At 37.7% G+C, this 25,220-nt stretch overlaps 1 protein-coding gene across 2 annotated transcripts in view; it reads left to right on the top strand.

Annotated features, from left to right (window-relative positions):
* Window positions 1-285: 285 nt before the first annotated feature.
* The window catches only part of PPP4R3A (protein phosphatase 4 regulatory subunit 3A), a 38,481-nt gene continuing 13,546 nt past the window's right edge, over window positions 286-25,220 (top strand). The window contains exons 1-7 of one of the 2 annotated variants that reach the window (XM_029237388.1): window positions 286-1,022; window positions 12,960-13,015; window positions 16,054-16,152; window positions 20,092-20,709; window positions 23,874-23,951; window positions 24,034-24,150; window positions 24,595-24,711. In XM_029237388.1, the coding sequence (XP_029093221.1) occupies window positions 881-1,022; window positions 12,960-13,015; window positions 16,054-16,152; window positions 20,092-20,709; window positions 23,874-23,951; window positions 24,034-24,150; window positions 24,595-24,711 (1,227 nt within the window). In that variant the 5' untranslated portion in view covers window positions 286-880. Of the gene's footprint in view, window positions 1,023-12,959; window positions 13,016-16,053; window positions 16,153-20,091; window positions 20,710-23,873; window positions 23,952-24,033; window positions 24,151-24,594; window positions 24,751-25,220 lie in introns of both variants that reach the window. The other variant, XM_029237387.1, reaches the window with a different exon arrangement.

Below are 25,220 nucleotides of genomic sequence, written 5' to 3'. Positions count from 1 at the left end.
TCCGTCACCGGCGCGACCAGCGTTCCGCGTCCTCCACTCCCTGCGCTCCCGCCAGTTCGGCAACCCGACGCCCGCCTATCGCCTCCGTCCGAAGCCTCCGCCGCTGCGAGGCTCGCGGCTTCCCTCCTGTCTCTTTAAATGGTGGGGCCAATGGGCCGCCCCTGCAGCTGCTACCGGGGTGGCCCCGCGCGCCGCCATTGAGGAGCGAACCAAGATGGCGGCGGCTTTGGCTCTGTGAGGAAGACGGAAGAGGCGACGGAAGAGGCGGCGGCGGCAGCGGAAGAGGCGGCGGCGGCGGCAGCGGCGGAGGGAAAGCGACTCCCAGTAGCCAAGAGCGCTCGTGCGCCAGGGGGCTCTCGGAGTCTCCCGCGTAGTGGTGGCAGCTGCAGCAGGACCAGGCGCCGGTCGGCTTCGGACATTTGAAGCAGGGGAGCGGAGCTCAGTCTCCGGCTGCGGTGGCAGGGCCAGGTATAAGGAAGGAAAACATGGCGGCGGCGGCCTGAGGAGGCGGCGGCGGCGCGGGAAGCAGCTTCACGGAGATCATGGCGGAGGCGGGAGCAGGGCAGTGAACGGCGCCGCGAGTTCCTAGCGCGGCGGGGCGGGAGGCTGCGAAGCGCTGCGCGGCCCCCTCTGGGCGGCCGGCCTCGCCGGGCCTGGACAATAGCGCCGAGGAGCCGGAGGCGAGGAAAGGCGGGGGCCAGAGCTCAGGCCCGGCGGCGGGCCATGAGGGCGGCAGCGCGGCCCCGGGGCGGCCAGCGGCGGCAGTGAGGCCGGGGAGCCCTCCGCTCGTGGGCGTCCTCTCGCCTCGGCTCCCGCCTTCCCCGGACCCCCTTCCCGGGCGACTCCGGCGGGGCCTTTGCCCCGGCCCCCGGGCGGCACGATGACCGACACCCGGCGGCGGGTGAAGGTTTACACACTCAACGAGGACCGGCAGTGGGACGACCGGGGCACCGGGCATGTGTCGTCCGGCTACGTGGAGCGGCTGAAGGGCATGTCCCTGCTTGTCAGGGCCGAGAGTGACGGTGAGTGAACCCCTCGCGGCGGGACCCTCGCCTCGCCCGCGCCCCTGGGCCACCTGCCCGGTCCTGTGGGGCTAGCGGCCCTCTGCCTGAGAAGACGGAGGGGACGGACGCGGCGGCTTGGGCCGCGGCGCCCGCCGCCTCGGGGAAGGACGGGCCCCCGGGCCCCCGGCCCCCCTGTCCTCCTGTCCTCCCGGAGCTGCCCGGAGAGCGCTCCAAGTGTCTCTTTCTCTGAGTGCCCCGTCGCACTTGTGCGGGCACGGGCGGAGCCAGGAGCGTCTGAGCGGTGCCGCCGGGGCGTGTGCAGAGGTCGGGGGCCTGGGAGCGGGAGTCCGGACCGTGCAGTTACTTTGCACAAGAGTGACCTTGAGAAAGCTACTGATCAAACCGATCTTCTGCCTTAGTTCAAGCGTCTGTAAAGCAGCCATGAAACTTTTCTCGGAGCTGAGAAAGTTCTTAGCTGTTGAACTTTTTGGAGCATAAACATTTTGTTGTGCTTTTATTTTTCTTTTTTTTTTGTTTTTTAACGTATCATTGTTGCATCTTTCCGATCCTGTTGCAGGTTGGCAACCTTGGTTCTGGATCTGGCAACTCTGCACTCGGCAGGGGAAGTGCTTCTTTGCCGTGAGAAGAGAGATTTGTGTTCCCGCAGCGTTAGTTGTCTTTTTTATTAGAAATGCGGAACTTTGTGTGTAGTTTCACTGGGTAAACACCCTGCAAGTTTGGAATCATTTTATCCGAGCATTTTATCTGTTGCTTAAATGTATATTCATAATTTGGTTCAGCTAACAGGTGGGGAGAAGTTGGCAGAAACCTTTAAAACCTTTCGAATCTGCCCCAGGGATGCATGTGTTTCACATATTTTGAAACAGTCCTTCAAGTTAAAAGACCACGTTGATTGAAGATAAGTGTTTCACATTTTTAAAGACTTAACGCAGTTTAGGGATTGCCACTTCCTCCGGTGGCGTACCATGAATTTCCCTTAAAATGTTCATATCAGGTAAAACTTTTTTCAAAATAGTTCCTTCTGAATTTGAAAAGCTGCCTTGTAACGATAGCCTATAATTTTATGGTAGCTAACTGAGTTTATTACGATTGTAGGTCTGTATCTAAATTATTACAAACTCATTTCAAGGACCTTTAATTGGACTTCCTACCCAGAACTCCAATTCCACGGAAAACAAATAAGACTCACCATTCTGTAATTGAAGACTGTAGGGACATTGCTTTTCAATTTGAATTGAAAGAAAAATGGTAACTTGGAGTAAAATGCCCACAGATTACTTTATAAGCCTTACCAAAATAACTTAAAACTGGAGAAAAATTATTTTTCCTTGGAGGCATTTAAAGGGTTTTGAACACATTGGGTAAATTTTTCTGAGGCCTATATTATTTGTCTCTTAAAATACAAGTTTGAATGTGAAGTGTTAGTGTACTTTTCTGTACGACTATCATATAGTAACCAACTATTCTAACTTCTATGTTTTTGCTTGTTTGGAAAACTTTACATAGTGAGTTGGAAAGTATAGGCTTTATAGGTTCAGCTAATCATGTGTAGATGTGAGATGAATTCTTTGAAACCTCATAATAATTTGAAATAAAACATACCTTCACATCACGTGTTTAATTGGACTCATTATACAAAGTCCTTTGTTTAAAGTATTTTTAAGCATTAAGTCTTAACGTCATATTGTCATAGGGAATCATACTCTTCTAACACAATAATATAGGAATCTGGGTTTTTTCCATTTTTATCTAATAGGGAAAGAGCTGAAATAAACTGTCCCCTTGTTAAATTTATAAGTTGTTAGGAAAACTAAATCCAAAGAGTAGGCTTAGAAAATTCCAGGATACTTGTAAAATACTTTGTAAATAATCTTTAATTTGACGATTTATGGGGGGTCTTTTTCCTAACAGGAAAACTCCAAATAGGAATAATAGTCAAAATTTATTGAGTGTCTACTGTGTGCCGGAGATTCTTCACTTGTATCCTCTGGTGTCCTCTTGGTGTAGGTACTGTTATTAGCCATATTTATAGATCAGGAAACTGAGGCTCAAAGAAGCTAAATAACTTAAAATCACATAGCTAGGTTAAAAAACAAGGAAGATCAGTGTTCGAACTGAGGTGGGGGAGAGGTGTCAGGGATTGAATAAGACTTGTAGACTATGGCTTGAAACTAGTATTATGAATTATTTAATTAACATCATTAACTGTTAATAGTGTGTTTTTAAACCCCCATATTATTGTCTACTTGTATTTGCTGCTTTATACTTAGATTCAAGGTTCATTTCAAAGAAAGTGAAAACAATTTTTAGCCTAAAGATATTTAAAATTATAGTTTATCTCCAAGCCACATGTGGGAGTTTTGTATTGGCTGCTAGCTTGGATTATCCATTATTGGGTGCTTCCCTCATTTTCCATTACAGGATAATTGAGAATTTTCTTTTTATTGCGATGGGCAAAATGGAAAGTTGTTTCTGGTTTTCCATAAAATGAGTCATTTATCTTGTTAGAGGAGCATATACACTTATCTGAAAATCAGGAATGAAATTTCTGAATGGAAGTATTTGTGTCTTCCCTGTTACAGGGCATAGGTGTCTGGGTAAGTATGCCCTTCCCCTCTGGAGCTGAGTGCTTGGCAAATCTGTAGCTCTCCTAGCCTTGGAGGAGAGATGTCCCACTAAGTTACTGAGCCCATTTTCTGGATTGCATCCTTATTCAGTAGGTTCCTACTGGCAGATATGTTGTAGGAACATATCTTTTTTTAAAAACGAAGGTAGATTACCTCATTACCTCATAGCCATGTACCTGCAAAGTTCCATCCTCCAATAAAGATTACTTAGTTATTGTTTTTTTTCTTCTCCCAGTTTATGCTGTCCCTGTTAGGTTGGTGAAGTGAGGGTAATGATGTCATCCTTTACTTACTCTCTCACTTTATGTTCAAATCATTCTACTTGTTTCCTCCATTATTATTTTTACCACCTCCACCTGCCAATTTTAGAATTGATAAAGTAAAGAAATTGGAATTTCTCCACACACTGAAGGATGTCTTTGAACATAAAATCATGTCTATACTCTTTATTCTGGATTACTTTGCCAATCATCAAGAATAGTGTTCTTGGGGCTTCCCTGGTGGCGCAGTGGTTGAGAGTCCACCTGCCGATGCAGGGGACGTGGGTTCGTGCCCCGGAGCGGCTAGGCCGGTGAGCCATGGCCGCTGAGCCTGCGCGTCCAGAGCCTGTGCTCCGCAACGGGAGAGGCCACAGCAGTGAGAGGCCCACGTACCGCAAAAAAAAAAAAGAATAGTGTTCTTATATTTGGTTTTCACCTTAAGTTTTATGAAGTATTTTTTACGTTTCATAATGGTTTTAATTCTGACTTGTCTAGTCAAAGTTAAAAAGATTTCATTTTCACTGTTATTTGAGGCATGAAGAAATGAGACATGGGGAAATGTTTTATTCAAGGTAGTGCTGCTAGCTAATGGTAAAAACTGGAATCCTGTGCTTCTTCCTCTTGATAGAACTTGGTTGTAGATCTGCCTCTACTCCTACTATAAATAGAAAAGGAGGTCAACAGTTTGGGTAGGAGAGTCTGTTTTGTTTTGTTTTGGCTGCGGTGGTGAGAAATAAACAGAGATAGCATCAGCATTTTTTATGTTATTCTTATAAATCAGTAAGTAGTATATAATCTTGCATATAGTAAGCACTCCAAATTTAGCTACCAAGAAGAACCCAGTGTCAGTACTGGGAGAAATATTTCACTTTGAAAAGTTGATATAAATGTGCTTTTTTTCTCCTGTGTAGACCTACTTTGTGGAAAATTAATAGGCTTAGGATAACCAAACACTTATTTTTCATCTGTTGCGTGTGATAGCTTTTGAAAGTTTGAGGGCCATTGGCTACACTGGGTATACCTGATGGGGTTGGAGTGTAGTGAAGGCTTGACACAGGGGTGGGACCTTTTAACATAATGCTACCAAGTTTTTTTTTTTCCCAGGCCTTCATTTTAGGTTTTAAATGCCATGTGTAATCTGTGGTCCACAAAATTGGGAGGGAGGGACCTGGAACACAGACCTGCTATGGGTTTGAAACATACACTAGTCTCCTATCATCATTAAATTTTGGACTTCCATTAATTCATTTTGATGGTGTTTTCTTTCTCCTAAGGAAGCATAGTACCTAAGCTCTTGCCCTTAGCTTTGACCGTTGATAATCTCAATGTACTGGAAAAGCCAGTATATTGCCAGTAAGATTGAACTGGTTACTTAAGAGCAGCAGACCTGGAAGCTCTTCATTCTGAAATCCTTAAGTATTTATCCAAATCTGAACTAAGGTCAGGATCTAAGTTTCTTAACCGCAAACCAGATACTCCCATATTACCCGAATCTGATTGATTGGTTGGTATTGAAAATAAAGCCATAAAATTATAGAAACTATAGTATTATCATTTCTCCAGTGAAGGGAATTGATATCTTCTGAACAAGTGAATTTTCCAGCTAAATTAAACTGTGTAACAAGATTTAAAAATCTCAACAATTTTCATGGAATATTTCCTAAGTACTATATATTAGAAGGTTTTTCTTAGGCAGTCTAATGAGCCTGTGTTGGCTAGCCTTTTATTTGTAATGTGTTTCTGGATCATTGTTATCAGTACTAATTTTTCTACTATTCAAGATTATAGTGATGCCAGGGAAATGATATTCTGATCATGCTGTTAAAGAAAAGTATTGAGTGCTGGTTATGTGATAGGTTCTGGGGTAGGCGCTTTAATATAAAATTTCAGTTAATATTCAAAAGCAACCCTAAGAGGTATTATTTTTTTCTAACCATAAGTCTTGGTGCATTGATTCTTTGATTGGATAGTTCTGGGGTCTTTTTTTCCTGTACCCAGCCGGAAATCTAGACTTTTTTTTTTTTTTCCAATGTAAAATCTTTCCATTATAAAAGATTTGCATGAATTTAGTGTTTGAGTATGTTTGTTAGAACTAGGAATCAAACAAGCTGTCTGCTGGCTGGATCTATACTACAGGCACTAGTTTTAAGTTCTCTGATTTCAACTCTTCAGATGAGACTTCATTCTGCATGTACTAACTACCCTCCCCCTATCCCTGGAGGTGTTTGTTTTGTTTTAATAGGGGTGTATTGGGGGGTTGCAGCAGGATACTAGAAAAGTTCAAGAGGAACCAAGATGTGAAGTAGGGAGGGAACGTTTTTAATGACCTAATTGTTTATACTCATAATTGTACTGTTTGTTTTATGGTCAGTTTTTCTTGCTATCAGTCTATGACAGCTTTACCTGTAGTTGTCTTGGTGATGTTATGAGTGGCATTTCCCCTTCTTTACCATTGTCTCCCCATTTCCTGAGCGTACAGATCTCCTTGTTATCAGTATATTTGGGGCCTCTGTTTGTGTCAGGATATACAGATCTATCTCATCTAAAACTAGCATAGTATTCCACTGTATATATTGAATTCACACAGTACAGTGTTGGTGGCATAGAGTAACATTTCTCAGATTTTTTCCCTCAGGATACCTTTATAGTACTAAAATTGAGGATCCCTAATAGCTTTTGTTTATGTTTAAGTAAAAAATATCTATTGATATTTAGCATATTAGAAATTAAAATAAGACTTTAAAGATCTTTTCTAAAGCAAAATTCAGTGACAAGAATGTCACCGTTTTACAGTTTTACAAATCTCTTTATAATGTCTGGTTCAGTTTTTTTTAAAGTGTTCTTTTCTGCTTCTGCATTCAATCTGTTGCACTATCAGTGTAGACACTGTGAGAAAAATAAGAATGAAAATGGCAAATAATCTCTTAGTAATATTATGAAAATAGTTTTGATTTTTCTAGGCCTCTTGAGATCCCCACACTCTCCAGCTGGCTCATACATTGTTTCTAGTTTTTTTTTGCCTTTACAAACACTGCTAATGACATCTGTATTCATATACTTGGCACCTGTATGAGGGTGTAGGATAATTTCCTAGGATTGTTGGACCAAAGAGTAGTATGTGTTCAGAAGCTTTGTAGATAAAGGCAAATGACCCTCCAAAAAGGTTGTGCTGATGTTCAGTTTGGGTAATAGTAAATGAGAATTAAGGACCCTCTTTATTTTTTGAAGAAGTATATGTGCAAATATGGCCTTGCACGCCTGTCAGAATCTTGGGGATGGACTCTGACAAGCATTTGCTGTGCAGGAGTATTCTTTAGTTCACCTGAGCGTGGCTGATTTTGCTAGTGGTCTGAATGATAGATTCTGCAGTGACAAACTTAATTACATGTATTGATGCATTCCCCTTAGCTACATCAATCTCTCGATTTTTGTGTTTCCATATTTCCTTCCCAGTCATTCAGGTGGGAAGTGAGAAGGCCTTTCTCAAGTCTTGATATTGGGGTTTGCTATGTAGGCTTGTCTTTCTCTTGTCTGTGTGAGTGTCTTTCTCAGACGTGTGAGGAGATTGTGTCATGGTGGGGGGTGGGGGTGAGAATGAATTCCTCTTGGAGGATAAAGGCATCTATTTCATTGGATAGGATGAATGTGTTCCTCAAATAAATTGGGGTGGGGGGCTGTTTTACGTATGTGTTTCAGCTACTAAGATATACTGGATCTACCCATTACCAAAAGCATTGTGTTCCCCTTAATGAGAACTTTAACTCCCTTGATGTCATTTAAGGTCTCCTATTAAGGAACATTTTCCTCATTTCTCCCCTTGTTATCTCTGCTACCATGATAAATGCCTCACACCTACAGTTGAACTCTACATCCCCTTCCATACCCACTTATTACTGGGATGGAACTACAGTTCCCAGTACTGTAGCTGTAGCAATTGATAACAAATAAACTTGTTGGGGGGAAGGATTGTGTAAATGCATATTAACACTCAGCTGGATCTTTTTCAGTTGATTGGATAAGTGCTTATAACTTTATTCAGTAGAAACTATGAGATGGGAGTGGGGAACCTAATAGATGGACTAGGAATAAAACTAGAAATGTGTCTTTTCATTATTATCTTACTTAGCCCCCCAGTTAAAAGGCTGTTTCCCATATTCCACCCTCTACAGCCTACTGACATCTTGGGGAACATGGTATTTGGGGACCAGAGCTGGACTTCCTAAAGTTATATCTTAAGACTAAAACCATTGGATATGGCTGAAATGGTTTCAGGTGAGATTCTTCCCCCTGACATCTTGAATGGCCCAGGAAAAAGAAAAACTTACCAGAAGCTTCTAGTATGTGCTTATTCTTGTTTTAGCCAGCATTTCGGAAGGGAACACTTCATACTTTGAATTTGTGATTGATTTTTCCTTTCTAGTCATCCTAACACTAACACTACCGAGTTTTGAAACAAATGCAAAAAAAAAAAAAAAGGCAAAAAAACTTGTACTCAAAAAATAATAGTTGGTGTTGGTGTTTTGTTTTAGCAGTTGCCAAGTCAGGTGTGTGGGTTTTTTTGTTTTATTTTTAAATTATTTATTTTTGGCTGTGTTGGGTCTTCGTTGGAGTGTGCGTGCTTCTCATTGCCGTGGCTTCTCTTGTTGCAGAGGACGGGCTCTAGAGCGCAGGCTCAGTAGTTGTGGCGCACGGGCTTAGTTGCTCTGCAGCATGTGGGATCTTCCCGGGCCAGGAATTGAACCTGTATCACCTGCATTGACAGGCAGATTCTTAACCACTGCACCACCAGGGAAGTCCCAGGTGTGTGTTTCTTGAAATCACAACTTGAAGTGATAGCTCCAGCCCCATGCTGTGTGTCATTTTACCCCTTCTCTTAAACTTAAAAAAAAAAAAAACTTTTAAAGTATAATACATCAAAAAGGTACACAAATCATAAGTATTCAGCTTGATGAATTTTTCACAAAATAACCAGCACAAAGACGAAGAAACAACATAACCAACACTCCGGAAACCTGCTTCATGTCTCTCTTCAGTCACTATCTCTCCCCTTCCCCTCAACAACCTAACTTCTAACACCATAGATTAATTTTTGCCACTTTTTGAACTTCATGTAAATGGACTTATGGTATATACTTTTGTCTGAGGCTTCTTTCATTTATGTTTGTAAGATTCATATACATTTTTGCATTTACATATATTTGGTTCATGCATTAACATTGCTGAATGATATTCCATTGTATGAATATTTACACTTTAGCTTTTTTTAAACAGAATTCACATGCCATCTCATTCAAAGTGTATATAGTTCCGTATTGTCTAGTATATTCACAGGGTTATGCAACCATCACCACAATGAGAGACCATTTTGTCCTCTAAAAGAAATCGTGTACCCATTAGCAATCACTACCCATTTGTTCCCCCTTCCTCGCAGTCCTAAACAGCCACTAATCTACAAATCCTCTAAATTTGCAAATTCTGGACCATTCATATAAATGCAGTCCTAAAACATGTGGTTCTTTGTAACTGGCTTCTTTAACTTATGTTTTCAAGGTTCAGTTACAGCATGGATCAGAACTTCATATCTTTGTATAGCCGAATAGTATTTCAGTTTATTTACCCGTTCATCAGTGTTTGGACATTTGGATTGTTTCCACTTTTTTGCTGTGTGTACACAAATTTGTGTGGGCAGATGTTTTCGTTTCTCTTGTATGTACCTAGGAGTGGAATTGCCCGTAATTCTCTCTTTTTGAGGAACTGCCAAATTTTTCCAAAGTAGATGTCTTTTTATATACCTACAAGAAAAATGTATGAGGGTTCCAATTTCTCCACCTGGTTGCCAGCTCACGTCATTGTGTGTCTTTGATTATAGGCTTCCTAGCTGGTGTAAAATGGTTATCTTTTTGTGGTTTTGGTTCACATTTCCCTAATGACTAAAGGCGGTGAGCTTCTTTTCATGTTTATTTTCCATTTGTATATCTTCTTTGGAGAAATATCTATTCGGATCCATTGCCCATTTTTAAATTGGGTTATCTTTTTATTATTGAGTTGTAAGAGTTCTGGATGCAAGTCCCTTATCAGATATATGATTTCCAAATAATTTTGCACATTCTGTGGGTTCTTTTCACATTCTTAATGGTATTGTTTGTAGCATTTTTTATTTTTGTTTTTAATTTTGATTATGTCCAGTTAGCATCATTTATCAATGATGTCTGATTTTTTTCCTTTGTGCTTTTGTGCAGTTTGACTTTTAAGGTGGCATTACTTAGTTTGGTTCTATGACATTAGATCTCTTGCATCTTCTGAAATATGTTATAAAGTAATCCATTTGTTTCACTCTATTATTTATGTAGTTTTCTGCGGATTGATTGTTTTTTGAGGACATGATATATTTCAAAGTAGGGTTTTTGGAATGTATTTTCTCATAGAAACATGTTTTGAATATGATTATATGCCATGACTCATCTTTTAAAAGTTTGATCCATAATGTACTTGACATACTTTGTGATTTCATTGGGAAATAATAGGGTGCAATTTTTGTTTTAGTAATTAAACAACAAACAGTGAAAGAATATTTACAGAGATAGTTGGAAATTTTAATACTTTTAAGGGACTCTAGACATTGAGTTCGTTTGCTTGCTGCTTTTTCTTCTTATAAATATATCACTAGACAGCTCTTAGTAATTACCGAAATAAAAATTCGATGATTGTGCATAAAGAAAATTAAGGGGCACTGGAAAATTTATTTTGATTATTGTGGCAAAAGTTGGAAAAATGGGAAGAAGAGTAATCAGGCTTCCTCCAGAATGTCAGAATATTTGTCTGAACCTCAGTGAGCCAAAAATAGTAAAAAGAAAAGAGCTTAAAGAAATGGGGTGTTGGGAGTACAGGAGGAGAAAATAGGGAGACTGTTTAGTTACCTTAAGTACAGAAAGGGTAAGAGACAGATTTTGGATTAAGCAGTTCACCTGTGCTATACACTGGAAAGATTCAAGTAAAGTGGGAAGCTTTCTTGTGCACAAGGTGTTTGCAAATTAAGTCACTGCAGCTTGGCAAATGCTGGTATTTTACTATATATATTCAATATCACTGAGCATCATTACCAGCACATGGTAGTGAATGATCAGTAAATTACTAACACGGGGCAGTATCATAAACTTAGTAAACAAATTTTAACGTAAAGGCAAAACTAGTCAAATTTGGAAATGTTAAGAGTGCCCTTTTCTCAAGTGTCTAGCCACTATTTGGAATGGATAAAGCAACTGTTAAATGTAATATGAGAAGAGTTGAAAGCTTTGGATGAGAGACAGCTGCAGAGAAAATGCTTTTTCTCAAGTATTTTGGGTCAGAACTTGGCTTTAAACTGGAATTGGTTGAGGAGGGGAGAGGTATACATTTAGTCTTAAAATTTGCTCATTGTGGAGACATACAGATGGCCAACAGGCACATGAAAAGATGCTCAACATTGCTAATTATTAGAGAAATGCAAATAAAAACTACAATGAGGTACCACCTCACAGCAGTCAGAATGGGCATGATTAAAAAGTCTACAAATGACAAATGCTGGAGAGGGTGTGGAGAAAAGGGAACCCTCCTGCACTGTTGGTGGGAATGTAAATTGATACAGCCACTATGGAAGACAGTATGGAGGTTCCTTAAAAAACTAAAAACAGAGTTGCTATATGATCCTGCAATCCCACTCCTGGGCATATAGCTGGAGAAAACTAATTTGAAAGGATACATGCCCCCCAGTGTGCATAGCAGCACTGTTTACAATAGCCAAGACATGGAAGCAACCTGTCCATTGACAGGTGAATGTATAAAGATGTGGTACCTGTATACAATGGAATACTACTCAGCTGTAAAAAAAAAGAGTGAAACAATGCCATTTGCAGCAACATGGATTGACCTAGAGATTATCATACTAAGTGAAGTAAGTCCGACAGAGAAAGACAAATACCATATGATATCACTTATATGTGGAATCTAAAATATGACACAAATGAACGTATCTATAAAACAAACAGACTAACAGATATAGAGAACAGACTTGTGGTTGCCAAGGGGGAGACGGGGTAGGGGAGGGAATGAGGGAATGGATTGGGAGTTTGGGGTTAGCAGGTACAAACTATTACATACAGAATGGATAAACAACAAGGTCCTACTGTATAGCACAGGGAACTATATTCAGTATCCTGTGATTAAACCATAATGGAAAAGAATATGAAAAATGTGTGTGTGTGTATATATATATATATATATACGTATGTATGTATGTATAACTGAGTCACTTGGTTGTACAGTAGAAATTTAACACAACATTGTAAATCAACTATACTTAAATAAGTTTTTTTTTTATTTTATTTTGCTCTTTGCCACAAAGCAGTAGTTATTTTCTAATACCTTGAGTCTTACAATACTGCCGGGGAAAAACAGAAATGTGCAAATTAGCTTATTCTGAGAAGTAAATTGATAATTTGAAGATGGAGAAGTGTGATTTCTGTATTAAACAGAAATATAAGACTTTCTGAAGCTGAATCATAATGTGGGGATGTACTTGGGCAATGGATCATATCCTTGATGTTTTCAGACTTTTACCAGTGAATTCTTATTTTCAGTCTTGAGAGAGACCAGATTTTATTTATAATGCTTATTTGCATGTTTTAAGTTATTTCTCTAAATAAATACTGTATATTTCTCTAAATAATACTGTATATTAGAGATTTAATCCCAGATCATCTGGCTTCACACTGTGCTGTTTCACTACCTTCTGCTGCCCAGGAGTTGTTAGATTTCTCTTACCATCTAGTGCTCACTCTTTAGATGATCGTGTCTGTTTTGTTAAAAGTAAACATGTATAAAGCAAGCATTTCTTAGGTTACAGGCTATTATATTTAAATTTGTATTGTTTTAAAATAATATTTCCTCAACTGAAGTTGTATGTGCATCAATCCTTCAAAAAAAGAAATGTGTGTGTATGTAAGGGAATATAATTTTGCTGCTTTACAGTTACATAATGGAATGTGTTTGTTTTTTTTCCTCTTTCCTAGGTTCTCTACTTTTAGAGTCCAAAATAAATCCTAATACTGCATACCAGAAACAACAGGTAAAATTTTGAAGATGTTCTTTATCTTGCATATTATCCTCTCGATTTGGTGATTAAATGAAAATTTGCCATCTGATTCCTTACAATGAAAATTTTGGAATAGATTATAAGATGCTTTGCCAGTCGAATTCTAAAATCCAGTTCTACCAATCTCTGTATGTATAAAGCAATCATTTTAAATTAAAAAAAGAAAAACTTGCCTCAAGTTAAGCTAAGTTCTAGATATTTGACTAACTGAGCCTTATTCTCAAAAGTTAAAACCTAAAACGACACAGTTTTCTTGTTTCTACCTAAAGAGAATTTAAAAAGTGACCACTGATGGAATAATCAGCTACTAACACAACTAAATGGTAGAAACTCCTTCCTTCACTGCTGTAAATGCTAGTGCAGGGGGAACATTCATATCTCTATACAGCAACTCAGTATAAATACGAATCTGATTTCTTATATAGCCTGAGTGGGACCTTATAATGATGTAAGTTTTTTAAGAACTTTCAATTTGAGTACACTCTCTTTCTTGTACCCTTCTGATGCAAGAGATATCTGAAAGTAAATCTCTTACTTAATACTTGCAAGCACTGTCATCAAAATTGGTATTTATTCAGAATATACCCATGTAGATAATACTGAGTGCTTTACAAAGCCAATGAAATCAGTATCAGTTCCCTCACTGCCCTGAAGATGCATATATAAAATAACTTAAAGTAAAATACACTACCAACACATTTATATAACTTTATAAATATATAACTTTATAAATAAATTATAAAGTGCTTTGCTTCATCATTGACCATTAAAATACTACTAGAGGCAAGTTAGTTTTATTTTGCACATAAGATGATGCCTAAAGATTGTGGCTTGCTTGAGGTCACACAGATAGTACATAGGAAATCGGATATTTACTCCTAAATTTATATAATGGTGATTTATTTGTCCAACAGGTATTGGTACAATATGAAATATTTTCTTGATGGTCACTGGTCTGTTAAATACACTTTGTTGCATTTGGTGTTCTTAAGAAAACTCTCAGGTTAGATTGCAATGGCTGGAGACTAGAGTATTATTTGGTTTTGATATTCTATACATAAATTAACATTTTGAGTTTTCAGTCAGCTGAAGAGTAAAAGCACATCCTAAGAAAAAGAAAAGATCAAGTCTATTTTGAGGATGAATGAACAAATCTATATGTCTTAACCTATAGGTTGTTGGATGATAAGCAAGCAGGATGATTTGGTGAAAATTAGGCTCTTCAAGGAAAACAGAAGAGTAATTCCTAAAAATTTTCAAACTTATGAGTTTGTCAAATGGATAATTAAGAGCGTATTTCTATCTGTGCCCTGATTTAAGCCTCCAAATGATTCTGAATATACATTGTAACAGAGTAGTTGCTTACAATTGTCTTAAACTTATCTTATTACTAATGTGATAGTGGTTTTAGACTTCTTCCAATAGATCTTACCTTATTAATGGTTTTCAAAACAGTATGATCCCATTTATTTAAAGATGAAACTGAGGCCAACGGACTAATTTCTGACATGTTGATCTTACAATGTTAATGTAAATTATTTTGAGCTGGAACAGCTACTCAGTCACTGGAACAGATTGCTTGCCTGGGATCTGTGATCTCTTGAAGTTCTTGACGATAATAAAAAGGGGTCTTTGAGCTCTTTTTTAGAATTCTGAGTAAGATTTGCGGATTTATCCTCTTAGTAATGCTGCACAGCCTGATCAGAGGATTGTTTATTTACTTCTGGCGGGCATCACTTTAGTTCAGTAAGAGACTATTGGTCTCATGATTGACAGTTAAATAATTGACTGAACAGAGTAAATATGCAATTTAGCAGACAAATTTTTAAACATGGGATCCATTTGTGTACAATAAGCGGTGTCCTTACGAGGTACTGAAAAGTATTAGAAATTACATAGATCTTTTAAGATAGCTTAAAATATAGTCATGTTTCCTCCTCAGTACAGGAACTTCTATCATTTCAATAGATGCTCAGCCAGCCTTGGCTTGGCTCCTTTCAGTTACTTATTAGATTAAATCATTTTTCTTTATATTGTGTTCACATCTAATTTCTACTCCTAATTTGTCTCTTTGGACCAGTTTGAAAAAGGCTACATGGTAGCTGTTACATTAGGCTTCGTTTTCAAATGTAACTCTCCCTAGTGCCATTCAGAAATTCTTAATATGATTCATAGATCCCTCTGGAAGGCTCTTTTTTGAAATGGTTAATTGCTATGAAACAGTGTATGTGTTTATTTATAGTGAGTAATTTCAAAAAGATACCTTAGACCCTGTAAATATACCATGCATATTGTAGAATACAGACTATTTGTACTACAGGAAATATAAAGTGGTCTTGGTATTATAACTGTAGTGTCTTGCTGAGATTACATCTTAGTAAAAACTGTTGAACTGTTTATTAAACTATCATTAAAAAAACAAAAATTGGTATGAAATGAATAAAAGGGTGGTAGGTGGTAGGAGCATCTTGCTTCTTGAACTTTGGTGAAAGTTAAAAAACCTCTGTCCAGGTAAATGCTCACGTTACAAATTTAGCCAATAATTTCAAGGGCGTCATGGGCCTCAAGTGCCCCAGGTAAAGAACACCCGATACTGAAAGAGAGGAGGAGGAGCAGCTATGTTTATTAATCACATCCTCCTGACACGCCCTTGCTACTGAATACTCAGGACTTCCTCTTTGAGCATTTTGACTAGAGCATAAAATGTAACTTAATGTGCAAGCAAAGGATTGATATAATGTTTAGTTTGTATCTTTTGATATATTTAGATTATGCGCTCAATTTGTAGTGCTTTTCATATATTGGTTCAACTTCTCCTTAAGGAGAATGTTTTCATTTTATAGATTGGATAAAGTGAAGTGCAAAAAGGCATTGGAAATTACTGACATCAGTGTTACAAAAAGTAAAAATGAGTACTGTTCTCAATTCCCTATTGCTTTGTTCATTTGCCTTATACTTTGAAGTAGTTTGTGGTAATATATGTTAATCATTCAGACTTCTTTTCTCTCAAGGACACTTTGATTGTGTGGTCTGAAGCAGAAAATTATGACTTGGCCCTTAGCTTTCAAGAAAAAGCTGGATGTGATGAAATTTGGGAGAAAATATGTCAGGTAATTTTAAAAATCAGAAAATCAACATGCTTTCTTTTTAAGCATTTTGTTTTTTGCTGTGCTTTATGCTAATGCCCCAAATTTTAAATAGAGACACATTTCATATAGATCTTCTAAATTCACTGCTGTCTGTGAAAAAGCTTGATTAATAGGAAAGTACAGTTTATTGACATTAATCTACCCAGCCCAGACCTTTTCTGAACTCCAGAGTTTTATATCCAGCTGCCTTTGAGAGCTCCTCCATGAGTGCTAACTAGCATCTCAAATTTAATAGTCTAAGACTGAACGTAATCTCGCCGAGATTTGTTCATTCTCCTAGCTCTCTCTCTCATCTCAGTAAGTGCCACCCAGTTGCTGAAGCTAGAAACATGTTTATCCTTCCTTCATCTTCTATATCCATTCAGTCCCTCAATTGTAAGTCTTAAATGCATTCACTTATCTTCATTTTCATTGCTATTAGTTTACTAAGCCACCATCATTGCTTGCCTGGTTTATTGCTTTCATTCCCAAATCTGTACCACAGCTGGAGTGATCTTTTTAAAAATGCAAGCCTGATCGTGTTACCCCTTGTTCAGTAACTTCTTATGGCTCTTGACTATCTCTTCAATGTCATCATGCATGTTCTCAATTGATTCTGGAATTCCCTAGTGGTTCTAGTACCTCAGTCTAGTGATAAAATCTCCACAGTCTTTTGAGAATGGTCATTTTTTATGTGCTCTGATGGCTAAAGCCACTGGTTCTTGTTATGGACTTATTTAGACCATTACATCCTAAGGATGCTTTCTCTATCTTCATGTTTATTTTATCAGGAGAATAAATAACTTTCAGGAGATTCTTTAATTCATTGGTTCTCAAGGTGTGTTCCTCAGACCAGCAGGATGAGCATGACCTGGGATCTGATAGAAATGCAAATTCTGAGACCCCCCATCCCAGATCTACTGAATCAGAAACTATGAGTAGGTACCAGTAATTCTATTTTAACAAGCCCTCTAGGTCAGATTTTCTCTGTAAAGGGCAAGATGGTAAATATTTTAGGGTTATTCTGTTCTACAGCTATTCTGTTCTGCTGTTGTACTGTGAAAGTAGCCATAGATAACACGTAAATAAATGGACATCGTTCTCTTCCAGTAAAATTTTATTTACAAAAACAAGCGGTGGTCCAGGTTTGGCTCGTTTGTCAACGCCTGCTTCAGGTGATTCTGATGCACCCTGAAGTTTAAGAGCCACTGCCTTAGCAGAAGCCACAGTGCTCTTGAGGCACAGTTTCTCCTTAACTTGTAGAATTTATTTCTGCTATATAATTCTACTTAGCTGTGTTTTTCATAAATTAACCTGCCTGTTAAGCTGTCCTTTCCTTCTCTTAACATGTGAAAAGCTAACATTTGTTTTTATGCTTTCTTCATGTTTTCTTTGCTTTCTGTCTCATACAGTTGTTTTTACAGCATGTTCCGCTAGATTTTTGTCATGTGGAGTTCTTCCATAGAAAGAGAAGAGATTAATGAGCTCAGGGTGGTGCTGAAAGCACCTGTTATTAAGAAAAATCTTGTTCTCTTTCACCTTTCTAAAATGAACAGTCCCACCCTGGACACAGTCTTTTATTGGGTCAGTATTTAACTCAGACCTGGACTCAATCTGTTAACCGTCATGCCTGGCTCTCCTTTAAAATTGTTGGGGCTTTATTATGCTTCTCCTTAGTCTGTAACACCATAAATTTTTCCGTCATTTTCTCTTGGGGCACAAGTAGTAGTACTTGTATACTTTGCTCTACAATAACTTTCCTGGGAATCACTGCCTACTTTGTTGTTCCTTTCTGATCTTCCCCTCCCAACTTTTACATAGTTTATGTTCAAGATGTCATTTCTCAATGACTCTTATGATCCCGATTGTACTTCTCAATTAATTTCTGTATCCTGGCTTATTTTAGGGAATTTACTGTATTTTGTTCTCTGAGATCTTATGTTTCTCTGTTTCTTGAACTCATCATTTTTTGATCTAGAAACAACTAAAAAATCTCCACATTATCTAGTACTCTCCTTGATAGCAGTTATGTCTGGGTGCATCTCTTTTTCCTTTTTATATCTTTATGATCTTCACATTCTCATTTGCTTCATATCTGTCCAGATTGACTTCTGAGATTTATCCTTTCTCATAAGGAAAGCTCTCTCTTCTAGCTTAGTCTACTTTCCTTTTTAAATTTTCATTCTTCTATTGCTTCTCTTCTGAAAGTAAGACTGAAACATATTTGTCAGATTATTACAGTTTCACCATGTTTTCCTGAGAAGATCAAATTCCTAAACACAGGTCTTTTTGATTACCTGTTCAGCCTTCGTATTTGCAAATTAACTCCAGAAGATGGCATTTTTCATTATAATAAGGGTTCTCATCCCTTATCATTGGTTTTGCAACAAACCCCTACCATTTTTCTATAGGTAGAGCCATAGCTTGAATACTAGGAGTCTAAAGCTCTGATGAGATCTTACGTAATTTTTAAAAATCCAGGGCCAACTTGAGACCATGCCAGGTAAAAGCTGTGAATGTGCCTAGTCTCCTTTTAGTGGTGCTGTCCACTGGGTTAAGGTCAAGACGGTATTGCCTTGCAGCATTTTTCTAGACTTAGTCCAGGACTTCTTCCCTTCTAGTATCCATCAACATCCCTTAACCATGCTAAGCAATTTAAGTTTGTTGGTCATTTCATATAAGGCCTAAGTTTTCCATCCCTTTGCCATTCATCTTGGCCTTTTGGGCTGGTTTAGTGGCAGTGTCTCAAATTACAGGGCCAGGATAGCAAAACTCATTTCATTCCAAAATACGTCTTTGACCTTTTGTAAAAATTTTCTTTTACCTTAAAATGTATTTAATTGTGAAGACGTATAAGTTATCTTTTTATAATTAGAGCCCCTACACTGACATACAGTTGGGGTTTATGACAAACTTTAGAGTTTCTAGGGGATCATGAGAGGTATAGGTTTGGGTGTGTAGAAAGGAGAACTTCCATGGTTTGGTTACTTAACTTTAAGCAGATATTCCTAGGGGATAGCTCTGCTACACATAGGTTGCAGTTACTTTTTATGTGGTTTTATTTTTGTGTGGGTGCACTTGTTTCCCACTCAGTTTTTCTTAATCATCATTTTGGGCTACCAACCAACATTTTCATACCAAATCAGTGACCTACTTTGGTCCAAAGCCAATTTGTAAACGCTCTTGGCCCTTGGTTTCTAAATTAACTAATATTTTTCTTATTGCTTACAATTATATATATTTTCTATGGTCACAGCATTTGTTTGAATTTTACTTAAACTTTGAAGAGTTTTGTGGCTCTACCAGAGCATAGTGCTAGGGGTGTTTCTGAGATTTGCCCTGGTCTGTTGGAAAAGAGGGCCATGGATATAAAATGTGAGTGGATGTTTTACCATTCTATGTGTTATGCGTCTGCAGGGCACTGTAAGTCACAGTCACAATTAGTTTAGTGCATCTTTAGAATGTTTCCGTTGCTGGTAAACCTTGTACTTACAAGAAAGCTTATTCCATTTCTGAACTTTGAACTTCCTTCCTTAAAATCGAAAGTGTAATTTGTAGAAATGTGTAGAAATGTGTTTAGAAAAGTAGGCAATTGTGTCGAGCTTTGTTTTTTTTTAACATCTTTATTGGAATATAAATTGCTTTACAATGGTGTGTTAGTTTCTCCTGTATCACAAAGTGAATCAGCTATACATATATCCCCATATCCCCTCCTTCTTGCATCTCGCTCCCACCCTACCTATCCCACCCCTCTAGGTGGTCACAAAGCACCGGTGTCAAGTTTGAAGACTTAAAGTTTGTCTAGTCTTAAACTTGAAAATTACCATTAATAGTTTTCTTATAACATCTCTTGTATCTAAGAATACCATTTAGATTTGTTTTGATTATACTTTGTCAGCTATCATAAATCTTGTTTACTAGGTTCAAGGAAAGGACCCATCAGTGGACATCACTCAGGACCTTGTAGATGAGTCTGAAGAGGAGCGTTTTGATGATATGTCATCGCCAGGTTTAGAATTGCCATCTTGTGAATTAAGTCGCCTTGAGGAAATTGCAGAACTTGTGGCATCATCTTTACCTTCCCCCCTGCGTCGTGAAAAACTTGCACTAGCACTGGAAAATGAGGGTTACATTAAAAAGCTCTTAGAGCTTTTTCATGTGTGTGAGGATTTGGAAAATATTGAAGGACTGCACCACTTGTATGAAATTATCAAAGGCATCTTCCTCTTGAATCGAACTGCTCTTTTTGAAGTTATGTTCTCTGAGGAATGTATAATGGACGTCATTGGATGCTTAGAATATGATCCTGCTTTATCACAACCACGAAAACATAGGGAATTTCTAACAAAAACAGCCAAGTTTAAAGAAGTGATTCCCATATCAGATCCTGAGCTGAAACAAAAAATTCATCAGACATACCGAGTTCAGTATATACAAGACATGGTTCTACCTACCCCTTCAGTCTTTGAAGAAAATATGTTATCAACACTTCACTCTTTTATCTTTTTCAATAAGGTAGAAATTGTTGGTATGTTACAGGTGAGTTAGATCATTCTTTTTTTCCTACTTAAAAAGATACTGATTGCCTTCAGCAGAAATAATTTTCTGTTCCTTTTAGGCACACAAATTGAATTTTTAATTTTTGTCTAAAGGTATGTATTTTGGTGATATTACAAGAGATTATAATATATAATACTGTGGGACCAGAAGGTTGTGTTGGATTAGGGGTGATTAATTAAAAAAAAAAAATCTAGCTTGAAGAAATAGGAAAAGGATCTTAATGAAACACTTGAGTGTGGAATTTTAGGAATATTAATCTATCAGTTATGCATAGAACAGAATAGATTGGAAGATGAAAGAAAAATAAAAGAGAAGCCAAGAAATATGTCATTAAATATAGAATACAAATTCTATAGCATTTATACAACTCCCAGGTAATTATTTATTAGAGGTACAGCAGATGTTGGCAAGTTATAGCTGCATGTCTCCCTACCAAAAGGCATGCTTTTGTAATGGATGAGAGTGTGGGGAGGTTAGGCTTGAGTATGAGTTTCAGCTCTGCCTGTCACTTAATAGCTGTGTGGCTTGGGCAACTTTCTTAATCTCTTAAAGCTTCAGCTTCCTGATCTTAAGGTTGGTGATATTAGTACCTACCCTATAAGGTCATCTGAAGATTAGATCAGATGCATGCCTATAAAGTATTGAACATGATACAAGACTCCTGAGTATTACTTTAAAGTATCTATTAATAATTGCCTATTAAACTCCAGATTTTCTTTTTATAGTATGCCCAGTCTCTCGGGTGTGGTGTGTTAGGGTGCTTGCATCAGAACTGCCTAGGATGCATCCTGGATTCTGCACATAGCACACAATCCAAATGTCTGAGCTGGCCGGTAATCTGCATTTGTAACACCCCCAAAGTCAGAGAATCTCTCAGTAATTTATCCCATGGTGCATGAATTAGTCTAGTCCAGTTGAAATATAAGTTTGCATAGTGCAAAGATTTGTGAGTTGCACACTTCCTGTGTGTTTTGTTTCTTTATGCTCAAGATGTTGTAACAATAACAGCTGTGTGATATGATTTGAAAGCTATTGTAAGACCTTACCTCAGATCTACAAATAAAATAATTATTTGAAACCTGGATTTGAATTTTAAAAAAAGAGGCAAATAAATGTCAGTAAGACCTGCTTGGTAGCACGTTATGAGTAAAACAGTAAATTTAATTTTTGTCTATTCCTTTTTAGAAAATTGCTGTATTTTCAGTGACCCTGGTTTTATCACCTTAATATATATATATATATATATATATATGAATTTAGATAGAAAAGTCAATTTTACCAAAACTGCTTTCCTGAAGCTAGTGATAAGTCCAGTTCACGTTGATTAATTTGACATGTTTTCCATTCATTTAAGACAGACAAATAACATAGGCAATACAGCCTGGTAAGTACAACAGTATTCCTTGACATAGTGTATTGTGATTGATAATGGAAGAAGAAGGGTGTTCTGGTACCAATTTTCATTTGTTCTTTGCTAAGGAACTAGTTTTTGCTAGCAACCTAATAGATCCTCTGTTCTGGTCTAGTTCTGATTCCTGGTCTCCTTGGATAGTCCTAAGCACTGCTGGTCCCTTTCTTCAGCTCCACATGGTTCTCATTTTGTTACATAGGGATTTGTCACTTCTTTGTTTTCTTGGTCTTCAGACCTGTAAAATGCCAGTTTTACTCATTAAGTATGAATAATTTCAAGTTGTTAAGTCTTTGTTTCCCTACAATACGCTCTGTAAAATGCAGGCTGCCAATGCTGTAGGTCTTTCTGTTTCTCTTGATGCTGAGCATTTATATTGAAAGTGCTGCTATGAAGGAAGGTGAGTTTTACACATTTTTTGACAAGGAGTAATTAAAGCAGGTTCTTACTCACCTTGTACACAGTCATAACCCTTACTGTTGACTGATTCTTTGTAATACTGTTGAACCTTCTTAATTCTCTGTACTTCACAGCAGTTCAGAGAATCTTTTTTAATCATTTGATTTCCATTTGGTGGATATATTATGTCTGAGATGGATCTTGATATTGGATGCCATTTGAGGTGTGGCCTATTTGTACACTGCAGAAAAAGTAAAGGTGGGAATAGCCAAACTAATTTAGTGTCACAGAAAATGTTTCTTGAGCACCTGCAGCAGTGAATAAGGGGTTTATAAACTAGTGGGAGATACACACATACATACGTACACATACATATACATATATATATATACACACACACACACACACGCATACATATATACATTTAGACTTAGGCATGTCTGTAGGGCATGTAGTGTTGAATTTATTTCTACTAGCTGAGGTAGTATGGAATTAAAACAAAATCTTAACTAAAAATAGTGACAAAAAATTGAACAGGCAGTCAGGAAGGCTCTACCACCTACCTGCTAACTGTGATTGGGCATTGGGTAAATTTCTTAATCTGTCTCAATTATAAAATAAGGAGGTAAGATAAGATAACATATGAGGTTATTTCCAAGTTCTATACTCTAACTTTTACATGCCCAGATGAGTATCCTATGAGGGATCTTTTGAATCATTTCTAAAATAACTTAATACATTTTAATTTAACATAGAATAATTTAATAATTATTGTTATATGTCTGTAGGTGGATAGCTTCAAATAATAGATGTTTCTTTAAAAGTTCTGAATTTAGCTTTTTACATAATTGAATCATTTCTGGTTTTAAAACATGAAGGAAGTTTTATCTTTATTTGAGTGGTTGTAGAACGTTAACCTCTAAAGTTAAGATTATGAAACCCTATGAAAATCATGGGTCTACAGACCATGTTTGTTTTTGTAAATAAAGTTTTATCTGAACAGAGCCATACTTGTTCATTGACATTGCCTGTGGCTGCTTCCTACTATAACAGCAGAATTGAGTAGCTGTGGTGGAGTCCGCAAAGCCTAAAGTGTTTATAATGTGGCCCTTAACTAGACTTAAGAAATAGAGCCTTGCCGAAATATAAAGGATAATCTTTGTATAAATCCCCAATTTATCCTTTGATAGTTTTTTCCTTCTCTTTTAAAAAACAGCATTGCCAATACCATCTTCCCCTTTTCCAGTTACTGCGATTTATATCTTCTGTATTAGCGTTTTGAAAATATATTACACTCTTACTATTAGCATAATTAATTTATCCTTTGATTTCATAGGAAGATGAAAAATTTCTGACAGATTTGTTTGCACAGCTAACAGATGAAGCAACAGATGAGGAAAAAAGACAGGAACTGGTAAGAAATTTGATATTATGGGAGGGCATGAAGCTAAAACAACACACCTTTTATATTCACTTATCCTTTTTCCTAATTTCAGGTTAACTTTTTAAAAGAATTTTGTGCGTTCTCCCAAACGCTACAACCTCAAAACAGAGATGCTTTTTTCAAGACTTTGTCAAACATGGGTATATTACCAGCTTTAGAAGTCATCCTTGTAAGTTTGTTTCTCCTTATACTTAATTACCATCATATTTTTAATCCACAAAATAGTATATTTCTTATGTAGCATGCAACTGTTTGATTATAGCCAATATTTAGTATCAGTTGTGTATTACATAAAGTTAAAAAGCTATAAAATTCTAGTATTAGTCCTTACAGAGAGTACTGAAAGGGCACATACAGGAATTTTCCATATTTTTAATATCGATAATTTGTTAACTTGGCAGCCTATTAGTTGAAATGTTAAAGTAGAAAAAAAACAGGAGTAAAAGAAAGTATAACTTTATCCATAGAAAAAGAATTTTACATAAGCAGAGTTTCCTTGATCTCTCTTTTTTTATTCAAATGTTTTCTTATAATTTGTTAGGTTTTGGATTTATATAGCTTCAAGTTCCATATTTTTGTTATTATAGGAGAAATAAGTGCTTTTTATCTGCAGGGCATGGATGATACACAGGTGCGAAGTGCTGCTACTGATATATTCTCATACTTGGTTGAATATAATCCATCCATGGTACGAGAGTTTGTCATGCAGGAGGCACAACAGAATGATGATGTAAGTAAGAAGTTAACAGAGCAAAAAATAACCAACAAGGTAAATATTATTTGCACTAACAGTAAGTATTTATACATGGGAAGCTATAACTGTATTTATTATTCATTTCTTAAAGATTTAAATAGTTGATGTTTGAGAAAAGTATAGCCATAATATCATGGCTTATTCTTCCCCTAACTGGCTCCTGTCTCAGTTTATAAATTATCTTACAGCAGTTGTTAATGCTCAACTTAAATTTCTTTAAAAATTTTTGAGATCGGGCTTCCCTGGTGGCGCAGTGGTTGAGAGTCTGCCTGCCAATGCAGGGGACACAGGTTCGTGCCCCGGTCCGGGAAGATCCCACATGCCGCGGAGCGGCTGGGCCCGTGAGCCATGGCCGCTGACCCTGAACGTCCGGAGCCTGTGCTCTGCAACGGGAGAGGCCACAACAGTGAGAGGCCCGCGTACTGAGGAAAAAAAAAAAAAAAAAAATTTTGAGATTAAGTTTCTTAATTCAGAAGTTAATGTGC

The sequence above is a fragment of the Monodon monoceros genome, unplaced genomic scaffold, assembly GCF_005190385.1.
Source record: "Monodon monoceros isolate NGI ecotype Baffin Bay Population unplaced genomic scaffold, NGI_Narwhal_1 Super_Scaffold_21, whole genome shotgun sequence".
Classification (NCBI taxonomy): Eukaryota; Metazoa; Chordata; class Mammalia; order Artiodactyla; family Monodontidae; genus Monodon; species Monodon monoceros.
This window is presented reverse-complemented; position numbering and strand designations above follow the sequence as displayed.